The sequence below is a fragment of the Arachis duranensis genome, chromosome 4 (genome assembly GCF_000817695.3).
Source record: "Arachis duranensis cultivar V14167 chromosome 4, aradu.V14167.gnm2.J7QH, whole genome shotgun sequence".
Taxonomy (NCBI): domain Eukaryota; kingdom Viridiplantae; phylum Streptophyta; class Magnoliopsida; order Fabales; family Fabaceae; genus Arachis; species Arachis duranensis.
This window is the reverse complement of record NC_029775.3, coordinates 657,270-670,131: the sequence shown is the minus strand read 5'-3', so window position 1 is coordinate 670,131 and position 12,862 is coordinate 657,270. Positions and strand designations below refer to the sequence as shown.

General features: G+C 35.3%; 1 protein-coding gene across 3 annotated transcripts in view; it reads right to left on the bottom strand.

Moving 5' to 3' along the window:
• Positions 1-574: 574 nt before the first annotated feature.
• LOC107482472 (SH2 domain-containing protein A) overlaps positions 575-12,862 on the bottom strand; it is a 17,573-nt gene continuing 5,285 nt past the window's right edge. For 2 of the 3 annotated variants that reach the window (XM_016102976.3, XM_052260777.1), the window contains 8 exons: positions 7,080-7,157; positions 6,813-6,980; positions 5,872-6,234; positions 4,103-4,383; positions 3,103-3,265; positions 1,944-2,293; positions 1,351-1,428; positions 575-1,087 (listed from right to left, as the gene is read on the bottom strand). In XM_016102976.3, coding sequence (XP_015958462.1) covers positions 1,069-1,087; positions 1,351-1,428; positions 1,944-2,293; positions 3,103-3,265; positions 4,103-4,383; positions 5,872-6,234; positions 6,813-6,980; positions 7,080-7,157 — 1,500 coding nt within the window. In that variant the 3' untranslated portion in view covers positions 575-1,068. The remainder of the gene's footprint in view (positions 1,088-1,350; positions 1,429-1,943; positions 2,294-3,102; positions 3,266-4,102; positions 4,384-5,871; positions 6,235-6,812; positions 6,981-7,079; positions 7,158-12,862) is intronic. The other variant, XM_016102977.3, reaches the window with a different exon arrangement.

Here is a 12,862-nt window from a genome sequence, read left to right as displayed (position 1 = left end):
ATGGCTTGATGAAGCGGTTAGAGAAATTTTAGGGGCGGTTACTCATTTAAATGAGTATTTATCCGCCAGCTAACCTCATGTCCGACTTCTTCGCAGTGAGTCGTAATCAACACCGACTTCTTATATGAAGGTCGGTGCTTAGCTAGGCTTAATTCTTCGGATTAGGCCTTTCTATTTGGACCTGGGCCTTTATCATTGAGCCAGGGTATGAACACTATTATAACCAGATGATTATTCTACTAGATTTGATTATTCTTATAATTGATTATTTAATTGAAAATTCTGTGGAAAAAAAATACACAAATACAGAAAAATTGATTTAGTAAATATGTAACATTTTTTATTTAAGAATTTAAAATTTATGAATTTGTAAAATTTGCTTACGTTAGATTTGAATTATGAAATCTATTTTTAAGTTACGTATGATTTAGTTTTAATTCATTCTAAATTGTGATGTAATATATATTTACAAGAAAAAGTCTAAGAAATCAACAATTTTTGTATTTTGTGACTAGCACTTAACCATTAAAAGAAAAGTGAGTGATCTCCCACCATTGGATGTAATATCACACCATTAAAAATACTATTAATGGCTAATTAATGGTTATAAAATATAAAAGTTGTTGATCCCCTAACACTCCTCTATTTACAAATGGTGAATGGCATTTATGATCTGTTACGGTTCTATGAATTACGACTTGCATCTTCCTTTGAAGTTCAAGTAAAAACCTAGTTAACGGGTTAGTTTTTTTTTCACTAGAAAAATCAATAGAATCATTGCGTTATCAATGAGCAAGATGGCTATTGAAGCCAACTGCACATGAAAAACAATGCTATGAATTGTGGTGGTGGTTACATATGAATAAATTCAGTTCAACGATCAACAGCTGCTAAAGTTGAAAATATCATACCTAAAATCTTAAATTATATACATATATGCTGGATGGAAAACATTCTATCGTAAATCAACCACAAGAAGCCGCATCTTCTCTGAGTCTATCACTCAAAGACAACCTTCAAAGGAACTCAACTGGGTGGTGAAGGGAATTCTGCACAGTTCCACCGATCCTAATGGCCTCTTATTATCCTGAACAGTTGCAAGTGATTTGAATAATGATAATCTTGACGAAAGTTTAAAGCATAATTATATAATAATGAATAAGGGGACAAACCACTATCTTGGCTCTCTGGCCCCGGAAAAATTATAATTTTGACAGAATAACCCCTCAATAAGAAAAGGCACATGTGTCGTCCCAAAGATCACGAATGCCTTTCTTTTATTCAAGGACTATTTTGTCGAAAAAAATATTTCCAGTACCCTCAACTTATGAAGAATGCTTTATAACTTGCCTTCCCAATCGAGTCAACTCAGGTTCTTCCAGTAGCATAGCTTGGAGTGGCTTCATGTCGATTCCTTTATCACCAGAGCTGCAATAATCACAAGGTATGTAATTTCTGTCATTAATGAAATAGTAGCAGTTATAAGTTGTATGTGCAAACATGCGAGTTTTGGGAAAGTTAAGTGATCCGTTGAATATCCTCGCTATCTAGTCATTTTTGCACAAACATTAATTCTTGGTGATTTCTAATTCCAGTAATAAATAGGGTATTAGGACCAAATTGAGGCTTAAGTATAGTTCATATTTATCATGGAAATGTTGAAAATGCATTGTAAATTTCAAGGCACCCTTGTACCAAGTAAATTCAGCCACTGATTTCAAATACTCGGCATAAATGAGCAACAGAATGAAATGCATGGAAATGAAAACCAACCACACATAATTGTTATGGTCAGGTCCATAAGTTTCCCTCTTAAATGGGAATCCATCAAATCTACCCCAAAACTTCCCTACTGAGTATTAATCTAACGAATTTTCGCAAGCTTTAGAAACATGCCAACAAAAGTTCAGTTAAATAGCATAGAATCAAGAACTAAAGCTTACCCAAAAACACGATCCACCGAAAGTAGCCTGTGGTGAAGTTTGTAATCATTGCCAACATATGTGACAATTAGGCTACCTGCATCTGGGTGGGGCCAGCTTCTTGAGGTGGGGAATCTCAATACAAATGTACCTGGTTCTTGAAGTCCTGTGGGACCTTGAAGCGAAGCTTCTGCTTCCTCCTTAGTTATGAATCCTTCTATCCACTTAGGTGATGTAGAATTCCAGATAGGGTTTATCCGCTCCTTTGAAATTATGTAAGCCACAGGGTACAACCAGCACCATAACTTCTCAAAGTTTTCTTGGGCTAAATACTCTTGACATCCAGCAATAACTCTTAGAAGCTCTAGGTCCTGCAACAATTATAAAATTTCTTAGAAAAATTAAAAACAAAAAATGACCGCTAATAACTCATATCTCTTTCTAATTTTTCAGTGCACAGAACTGGAAAGGCCTAGCTCTACCATAAGATATTAGCCCAATATGGCAATAATTTTCAATAAAGAGGATAATGCAAAAACCTAGAATACTTGGACATATATTATTTATAGGATTTCACGGTTTTGGAACCAAAATGTGAAAAACTGATGACATGCCCCCATAATGCCAATTACATATCTTTGCTGCACAAAAGATTTACAAACGAAAGCAACAATTGGAGAGGAAGTTAATATGGTTTAAAGCAGCAAGAAGTATGACAAAATAATGACAGCAACATTCCTTCATAGTAATTTAAGTATAATAATCTATACATATTTTATGAAAATTCTTATTGCTTCTGCAAGAGCTCAAATATCATGCATATGCTTATTTTGGTTTTAGAATTTCGAAAATAGATTTAGGTTTTCATTTACGGGAGTGGATCCTTTCAATTTTTTATCCTCGATTGTTTGGTAAAGTATGATCTTTTACCATCCAATATCTTCTCTTATATGTTTTCTCTTGGTCCCACTTAAAGAATGTAAGATGAAAGATCACACTTAACCAAACAATTGAGAAAAAAAATTGAGAGGATCCATTCCCTTCATTTACCATTCGTATTCATAGTTTGCTTCATGAATTCCTTGAAACAGAAATATCATCTAAAATAGTTGAAAGTAAACAGCAGCAACATGTTATCACAACTGTAAGTGATTTCATGGGCAGTAACAAAAGAAACGACCTGATGTGAGAGAGATCGCGAACTGCAAGAAGCAATCTTCATGAATTGCTCTTCAATCTCATATACTGCACTCTCCCAAGGAACGTGGTTGTTGTTTGGAGACATCACCTTCCAAAGATTAGTTCCATCTTCCACCAATTTTTTGGCAATTAATATTTGATTTCTGATTTACAGATCAAGCAAGTAGTTAAAAAGGAATAGGCATGATAAATTACAATAAAGACAAGCGATTATGTTGAATAATACTAGAAGAAAATTGGTATACTTTGTTTAGAAAGTCAAAATACATGGATAGAAGAATGCCGGAATACAATCTGTTAGGAAAGAAAGATCAATTTTAATAGAGTGAGCTGAGTAAAGAATCTACAAGAGTCTAGAAGCTGTTAAGGCAATTATACAATTGCCAGGTAGGATAGATTCCCTAACAGCCCCTAACTAAAGTATGTAAGGACTTCTCTACCCTCTTCAACTAGTGTGCTGAACACTCTTTTCTCACTTGTGTATATAAGTACTGGTTCAGTACTCTCTCTCCCTCTCCCTCCCTCTTTCACCTTTCTCTTCTTTGAATTCTCAAACTCTATTATGGTATCAAGAGCTTCTGATTGCAAAAGCATCGATTCTCCTCCATCGCCTCTGCTAAGAATCCGCCAACACCGACTGATCCTCCTCATCTGCCTCTGTGTCCTCTTCCCAATCGTTCTCTCCGACTTGGTGATCGAAACTTTCTCTGGCGCAGCCAAATTCTCTCTGCGATCAAGAGCAATCGTCTCTTCAGCCTCATCGATCGGTTTGCTATTCAGCCTCTTAAGATGCTCTCCACAATGAAATCTCAAGTGCATACGAATTTCACACTAGTGGTTAATTGCAAATTTTCATGGCAAGCGTGGGAGAAGCTCCTACTTTGCGTCAGAAACAAGAGCGCACGTCCAGCAACTCAAAGCTGAGTTAAGGTAAGGGGTACTAATGCAATTATATAACACTACATCAATAATAACCTTACCCATGGTGTGAACATCCTGAATAAAGTGACACATGATGGGCCAACTCTGAAATTTCTTTCTTTGAGGCCAAGGATGCAATCTCCTTAAGCATCAGCGATCTCTCAGCCAAGCCAGCCAAGCAGTACTTAAAAACAGTCATGTCAGATATTGGATATCTTCTACTTGCCACATTATTTGAAGGTGAATTTCTCTCCCCTATACTCTCTGAATCAGACAGAGTCTCATATGCCTCGTAGTTAGCAGGTGTGCCATACAAGCCAGTTGTAAGCCCATTCTCAACCTAATTCACAGTAAATTTGCCGTGATATTCAATAATTAGTAAAAGGAAAATCACATTAAGAAAAGAGCTATTTAAGATAAATCTCACACACGATTTTAAGACAACTATCCAAAAGAGACAATTTAAGACAAATATCCTAAAGAGATAATTAAAAGAAAAATCACCTAAACTTCCTAGTGTCTATTTTTCAATAACTTTTTTTTTTCAATGAAGTTGTATCAGTATAAACCAAATTTAGAAGTATATTTAGGTCATTTTTCAAAATGTTTTGGAGAATAAGAGAATATATAGATTGTTTCAAAAATGTTTTAGAGGATAAGAGAATATATAGCTTGTTGTCAACGGAAAAAAATATTATAATAATAATAAATAAAAAATTATTAGATAGAGATAAGGATAAACAACCAAAATCGCACCAGATTTTTGGAAACGCTAACAAAAATAACCCTCATTTTTTAAAACGACAAAAATGTCCTTAAAATATTATAAAACACAACAAAAATAACCAAAAATAATATCATTTTTTTATAAGTAGCAAACGACTTTTGTATTTGACAAACCGCTTATGCATTTGATCCAAATTTGTAGGAATATTTGAATAACTATTGAGAAAGTATACACACAAAAAATAGGATAATAATTCGATTTCTAGAAAAAAAAATATTTTTTAAAAGTGTTATTGGTCATTTATAAAAAAGAATCGCAAAAAAATCTACTTAGAATAAAATTATCAAATTTAAAGGATAAAATGGTCTCGCTTTTCTAATCATACTTGCAAAAAGCCGCATCAAAATCCAATTTCTAAAGCACTTTTTGAGAATATATATTTAACGTTGGATATTTTGTTGCGTTTCAAAATCTTTTGAGGACATTTTTGTCCTTAACAAAAGTGAGATTTTTTTATAAGCATCTTCGAAAATTGGGTATGAATTTTGTAGTTTACACTAGAAATAACTTAAAATTGGTTGGGGTAAACCAGCAAAATTGCACCCGAAATATCTTGATGCTGACAAAAATGTTACCGAATTTTGTTATCGATAAAAATATCCTCAAATAATTTGAAAACGTGCCAAAAATGCTCAACCGCAATTAGAAACCTACTTCGTTAACAGAAAATCGTGACGTGACTCATTTGTTAATGTCAGAGTTTCACATGTCATATATGAAACTCCGTTTGCCACATCACTGTTTTCCTTTAACGATGTTTTAATTCACGAGTGTGTATTTTTGTCACATTTTTAAATAATTTAAGGATATTTTTGTCGATAACAAAATTGGAGGCATTTTTGTCAGCGACAAAATAATTTGGTTGATTGTTGGTTATGAATTAATTTTAACTTAAAATTGTCCTAATTAAAAATTGGTCCAAAACAATTTTCTTGATTATCAAGCAACATTTATCCAAAATCTAGGCCCATTGCACACAGATGTTTGGTTTTTAGAGGTCGCTAAATAGGCTTAGATTGACAAAGGAAACAGACAAGCCACCTGATTAGTAGTCCGGGCATGAGAATTACATTCCTCGTCAGGTTGCTCTACGTTGGTGTCAGCCTTCACTGATACAGATATCTTGTCATGTCCAAATCTGAATCGCTTCGTTAATGGATTAGATTTTGCCTCACAAACAGGATGCTGATGTTCAAAGGATGCATCATCCATTCCTGAAGATTGCATTAAATTATGCTTAGCAAGACCAGGTGACCTTTTCCACACCAGGGTAGACAATCGGGTATTACGACTCCTGGAGATGCATCGAATTGGACGGGAGAGTGCCTCAAAAAAAGGATAATTTCCTAATTTTGGAACACAGAATTTGATGAGGAACAACCTGTTATCACACTTGGATGAAAGCTGGCAAATGGAAACATAGTTAGTGATGGTGCCAAACTGCCAAAGAATATCAGAACTTAATTGGAGAGTCATGTATGACACCTTGAATTTGAGTCAACATATTCTTATATTTCATGGCATTGTAATTGATGTCAACAAGGCAAGTACAATCACATTAATCTCTCTAACATATACCATCTTTTTAGTTCAGGATATGATCAAATTAAACATTTTAATTCAGAACTGTTTCATGTGGCAGCTCAAATACAATGTACAGAAGTATCTTTTAATAGTAGACAGTAGTGTGTTCAGCAATGGGATTTCTCATTAATGTTTTACAGGAATTTGTCCATGTTACTTTGTTGTATGAGTCAGGTGCCCGTGTATGTCAGTTGCAACAGGAAAAATAAAGGCATCATTTTAGGTGATAGCAACTAGCATAAGTATGAATGATAGTCCCATTGATGAAAATATTGGGTATTTTCCTCTCGAAATAAAATTTGCTTCTCATGTAATTATCAAATGGAATATTGGGCAAGAGCTGGAAAATGTACAGAAGGGATAGCATAAGCCAAGATTGTATGTGGTGATATCTTTACCTGAGATATCTTCAGCTTAAAAGATGCACGGCCCAGTAAAAGTTTACTCGGTCTTTCATAAGAAGGAAATTCAATTCCATCATAGCTAGCCAAAATGGGTGCTTCTTCATCAATTGTATTCTCCACTGGTGCCCGCGTGTCAGCATACAAAAGTGAAGCATAAACCTGCTAACATCATCAACAAAGGATAATGTTAATACCAAAAAGCGTCCCTCTCTTCTAAGTGAAGAGCACTAACTTGTTCAGCATTAACACCAGCACACAAACCTCATTCTCCTTATCAACAGGTTGGCCAAAAACATCTAATAGTACAACGTCCAAAGAGAAGTTCCTACGACAAGATGCCTGTACCAAAATAAAGAAAGGCAAAATTGTTTCCAAAGTTTCAACGAAAAAAAATAGCAATTAATTTGTTCCATACTAGACAGGTTCATTATCAGGAAAGAAAAAATGTAAATATTAACAGTTGAAGTTTCAAGATTAACATTATGCATGCTAGTGGCTTGCAATAAATAATGCAGTCAATCTACATGACCAGATAGCTGTACAAAAATGGCAAACATTTGTTTTATCTCATTGGGAAAATGTTGTGCTATTATACATATGCACGAGATTTTCACCAAAACCAAAACTAGTAAATATTAATCGTCTCTTAGTAACCTAGAATAACTATGAGACAAATGTTCACTTTTGACTAATCAAGTTAACACTCATGAACTCAAGCTTATGCTAGATACAACAACAACTACTAACCTTTTCATAATAACTAAGGTTAGCCACATGGATCAAATGATGCCGTATTACTTTGTCATAAATCATATATATGTAACCTCTGATAATAATTTCTTCCAAGGTTTTCTTGGGTCACTCTCTGCGTCCAGCTACCAAACTCTTTTATCTGATCCACATTCCTAATAGGAGCCTCAACAGGTTTTCTTCAAACATTTTCATACCACTCTAAACTTTTGCTAGGTATCAATAAAGATCACATGTCACTAAACTTTGCTAGGTATGAATAAGATCACATGTTGTTGACTAGATCAAATCAAAATCAAATTCCTAATTCCTTTCATGAATCTTTTATGTAAATAGAATTAATTATAAATCTTTTCCTTTTTTAGTTTAGCTTAATTTTAGGGATTTTATGATTAGAAATCTTTCTTTTATTTTAGGCTAGTATTTTTCCCTTCTTTCCTATTTTCTAGTTATTTCTATTTCTGTAATTCCTCTATAAAGAGGTTGATTCCCTGTATATTTGATAATAACATATTCAAACACTTCAACTTGGTATCAGAGCAAGATCTCTGCACTGTGCCTCTGATTTATAGCTATGGCTGACAGTTCCTCAGTCATTAATCCTGAACAGAAGGAGAACACTATTCCTACTCCATCAGATTTCAAATTTGAGCAACGGGTACTAGTTAGTGGTGACTCCCATTCAGTTCAGATAACTACATTTCGACTCAATGGGTTAAACTATCTTAGGTGGTCTCAATAAGTTCAGATGTATATCCGTGGAAGAGGGAAGATTGGATATCTCACCGGTGAGCAAAGCCAACCTAACATCACTGACCCGCAATATAATGTGTGGGATACCGAAAATTCTATGGTGATGACATGGCTGGTGAACTCAATGGAGGAGGATATCAGCAGTAACTACATGTACTATACCACTGCCAAAGAATTGTAGGATAGTGTCAAGGAGATGTACTCTGATCTTGGGAATAAATCCCAGATTTATGAACTTACTCTAAAAGCTAGAGAAATTCAACAAGGAAGTGACAATGTCACCAAATATTTCCACACATTGAAGCGGGTGTGGCAGGATCTTGACCACTTCAATAACTACAAGTGGAATTCAGCCGCTGATGCCAAACACCACCAACAAACAGTGGAAGAAGGGAGGATATTCCAGTTTCTTGCAGGCCTTAACGTGGAGCTAGATGAAGTTCGTGGCAGAATTATTGGAAGAGCAATCCTATCCTCCATTGGAGAAGTATTTGCTGAAGTTAGAAGAGAGAAAACTCGTAAAGCTGTGATGATGGGGAAAGGCAAGACTGAACAGACTTCTTTAGAGTCTAATGCACTCTTAGTAGCACTTGCTACACTTAAAAGTTCATCAAATCAGAAGCATCCCTCCAATCTTTGGTGTGACCACTGCAATAAACCTCGTCACACCCAAGAAACCTATTGGAAGATTCATGAAAAACCAACACATCTTAAAGACAGCAAACCTGGTCCCAAAATACGCTCTACCCCAACTGCTCACGAGGCTGAAAAATCATCATTGAGTAAGGAACAGGTTGAGCAACTCATAAGGCTGTTAAATTCCAGTTGTGTCTAGTACTCCTAGTGGTTCTTTGGCTCAAACAGGTAATTTTAGTATTCCTATGTCCCTTAACTGCACTTCAAACTTAAATGCACCATGGATTGTCGATTCAGGTGCATCTGACCAGCCTCTCCCCTTTATTTAAAACTTATTCTCCTTGCTTTGAAAATGAGAAAATTAGAGTTGCTGATGGTAGTTTTTCATCTATTGCCGGACAAGGTACAATTAAACTGTCCAAAAATATTGACCTAAGAAATGTTCTACATGTACCAAAGCTTTCTTGTAATCTTCTCTCTATTAGTAAAATCTACAATGATTCCAATTGTGCTGTGACATTCTTTGACACTCATGGTATTTTTCAGGACCTGACCTCAGGGAAGATGATTGGCAGTGCTAAGATGATGGATGGGCTTTATCATTTTGGAGATATCTCGGAGGATACAATAGCTCAAGGATTTAGTGGTATAAGTTCTATGTCAAATAATGCTCTGGCACAATAGACTAGGACACCCTAGTTTTCCATATCTCAAACATTTGTTTCCAAGTTTGTTTAAGAATATTGATTCTTCCTTACTTAAATGTGAAAATTGTATTCGTTCAAAGAGCCATAGAGCTCCTTATTACTCTCAAACTTATCATGCATCTAAACCTTTCCACTTAATTCATAGTGATGTATGGGGTCCATCGAAAATAACAACTCAATTCAGTATTTTTCAACAATGGTAGAAACACAATTTGACACAAAAATTTTAATAGTAAGAAGTGATAATGGCACTGAATACTTTAATAAAAATCTTGGTGAATTTCTTCAAAAAAAAGGTATTCAACATCAATCTACATGTCCCAATACACCCCAACAAAATGGCATTGCTGAAAGGAAGAATAAACATCTTGAAGTAGCACGTGCCATTATGTTTGAGGGTAATGTTCCAAAGTATTTATGGGGAGATGCTGTCCTAACAACAGCCTATCTCAAATCGAATGCCCACACGTTGTTAAATTACTGCACACCATTGGATACTTTCAAAAAGAATTTTTCAGCATGTAGGTTGCATTCTGACTTACCTTTAAAAGCTTTTGGTTGCACTATGTTTTTACATACACCTTCATATCGAAGTAAACTTGATCCAAGGGCAGAAAAATGCATTTTTATTGGCTATTCTCCAAGTCAAAAGGGTTATAAATGTTTCAATCCACACACCAAGAAATTTCATGTGAGCATGGATGTTTTTTGGAACATGAAATATTTTTTCAGAAAAATTCTCTTCAGGGAGAGAGTCTAAGGGAAGAAAATTTTTTGCATGAACGTTTACCCACTCCTATCTTACATATTGAAGATGCAACTGTCACTAATCAAGTAAATTCTGAAACAATTGCAAAACAAGATTTGGAAACCAATTCTGAAATTGTGCCAGAATTAGTTGGAATCCAAACAGGAAAAAAAATACCACAATCAGAAAAGGAACTTCGGTGTTATGTTCGGAAATATCCCAAGACTAGAGACCAACCTATCATCTCTGCACCAACCCAATCTGAAAACCCGAAAGACAGCCCAACTGTAGTACTTCAGGAACTTCCAGGTAAATCTGAAATTGTCACTTCTAATAATAACTTGCCAATAGCCCTTAGGGAAGAAACCAGAACCTACACCAAAAAGGTACTCAAAACCAGCACCAACCATCCTATTTCCAATTATGTCTCTTACCAAAATCTCTCTCAAAAACATCGAACTTTTACTTCTAAAATTACAAATCTGTTTGAGTCTAGGAACATAGAGGAAGTACTAGATGATCCCAACTGGAAATTAGCAGTGATGGAAGAGTGGCATGCACTCAAGAAAAATGAAACTTGGGAGATTGTAGATCTGCCATAGAATACAAAATTGGTTGGCTGCAGGTGGGTTTTTACCATCAAGTGCAATGCTGATGGAAGCATAGAGGGGTATAAGGCTAGGTTAGTAGCTAGGGGATATACACAAACCTATGGCGTAGACTATCGAGAGACTTTTGCTCTAGTTGCCAAATTCAGCTCTATGCGTATTCTCTTATCTCTTGCTGCAAATTACAATTGGCCTTTACATCAATTGGATATAAAGAATGCTTTCCTGAATGGGGAGCTAGAGGAAGAGGTGTTCATGAAACTTTCACCTGGATTTGAGACTGAACTAGGGAGGAATAAAGTGTGCAAACTAAAGAAATCTTTCTATGGATTGAAACAATCCCCAAGAGCCTGGTTTGAACGATTTGGAATGGTGGTGAAAGAACTTAGTTATACTCAGCCAAGCTGACCATACACTTTTTTATAAACATTCAGCAGCTAATAAAACTGTCATCTTAATTGTCTATGTGGATGACATTATTCTGACAGGTGATGATTTTTTGGAGCTAAAAGACTTGAAGGAAAAGCTTGCCAAAGCATTTGAAATCAAAGAACTTGGCTCATTAAAATACTTCCTTGGAATTGAATTTGCAAGGTCTAAGGAAGGCATTTTTATGAACCAACGAAAGTACATCCTAGATCTTTTAAAAGAGACGGGATTACTTGGTTGTAAACCTGCTGAAACACCTATAAAGCCTAACCTGAAATCGAAGCCAGCTGAACCAGAAAATGTAATGGACAAAAGGAGATATCAGCGGTTGGTAGGAAGGCTAATCTATTTATCTCATACACGCCCGGATATAGCCTTTGCTGTGAGCATGGTAAGCCAATTTATGCATTCACCTGGTCAAGAACACATGGATGCTGTCTTTAAAATCTTAAGGTACTTGAAAAGGTCGTCTGGAAAAGGGTTACTCTACTAAAAGCATGGACATCTTCAAGTAGAAGCTTATACAAATGCGGATTGGGCTGGGAATGTCATGGATAGAAGGTCAACATCTGGGTATTGTACTTTTGTTGGTGGAAACTTGGTTAGTTGGAGGAGTAAAAAACAGAGTGTTGTGGCACGAAGTAGTGCAGAAGCTGAGTTTAGAGCAGTGGCTCATGGAATATGTGAAGCACTATGGGTAGAGAAAATCCTACAAGAACTAAAAGTTTCCATTTCTCTACCAATGAGGTTGTATTGTGACAACAAATCTGCAATTTCCATTTCTCATAATCCAGTGTTGCATGATAGAACTAAACATGTTGAAGTTGACAAGCATTTTATCAGGGAAAAGATTGAAAGAGGACAGATATGCATCTCATATATTCCAACCGCGGAACAATTAGCAGATGTTCTAACTAAAGGATTACCCAAGAAGACTTTTGATAGCATAATAAGCAAGCTGTCAATGAATGATATCTTCAAGCCAGCTTGAGGGAGAGTGTTGACTAGATCAAATCAAAATCAAATTCCTAATTCCTTTCATGAATCTTTTATGTAAATAGAATTAATTATAAATCTTTTCCTTTTTTAGTTTAGCTTAATTTTAGGGATTTTATGATTAGAAATCTTTCTTTTATTTTAGGTTAGCATTTTTCCCTTCTTTCCTATTTTCTAGTTATTTCTATTTCTATAATTCCTCTATAAAGAGGCTTATTCCTTGTACATTTGATAATATAACATATTTAAACACTTCAACTCATGTCATTTGACATTTTTCTCCCCATGAATGATCCCACATTTATGCATGTTTTTGGGATCCAATTTGAATTTTTGGTAACATAAATTTGTCACAACTCAGCAAACTTGCCCACGTAGTGTTTGATACTCATCATTATGTTCAATTTTAAAGTTTCT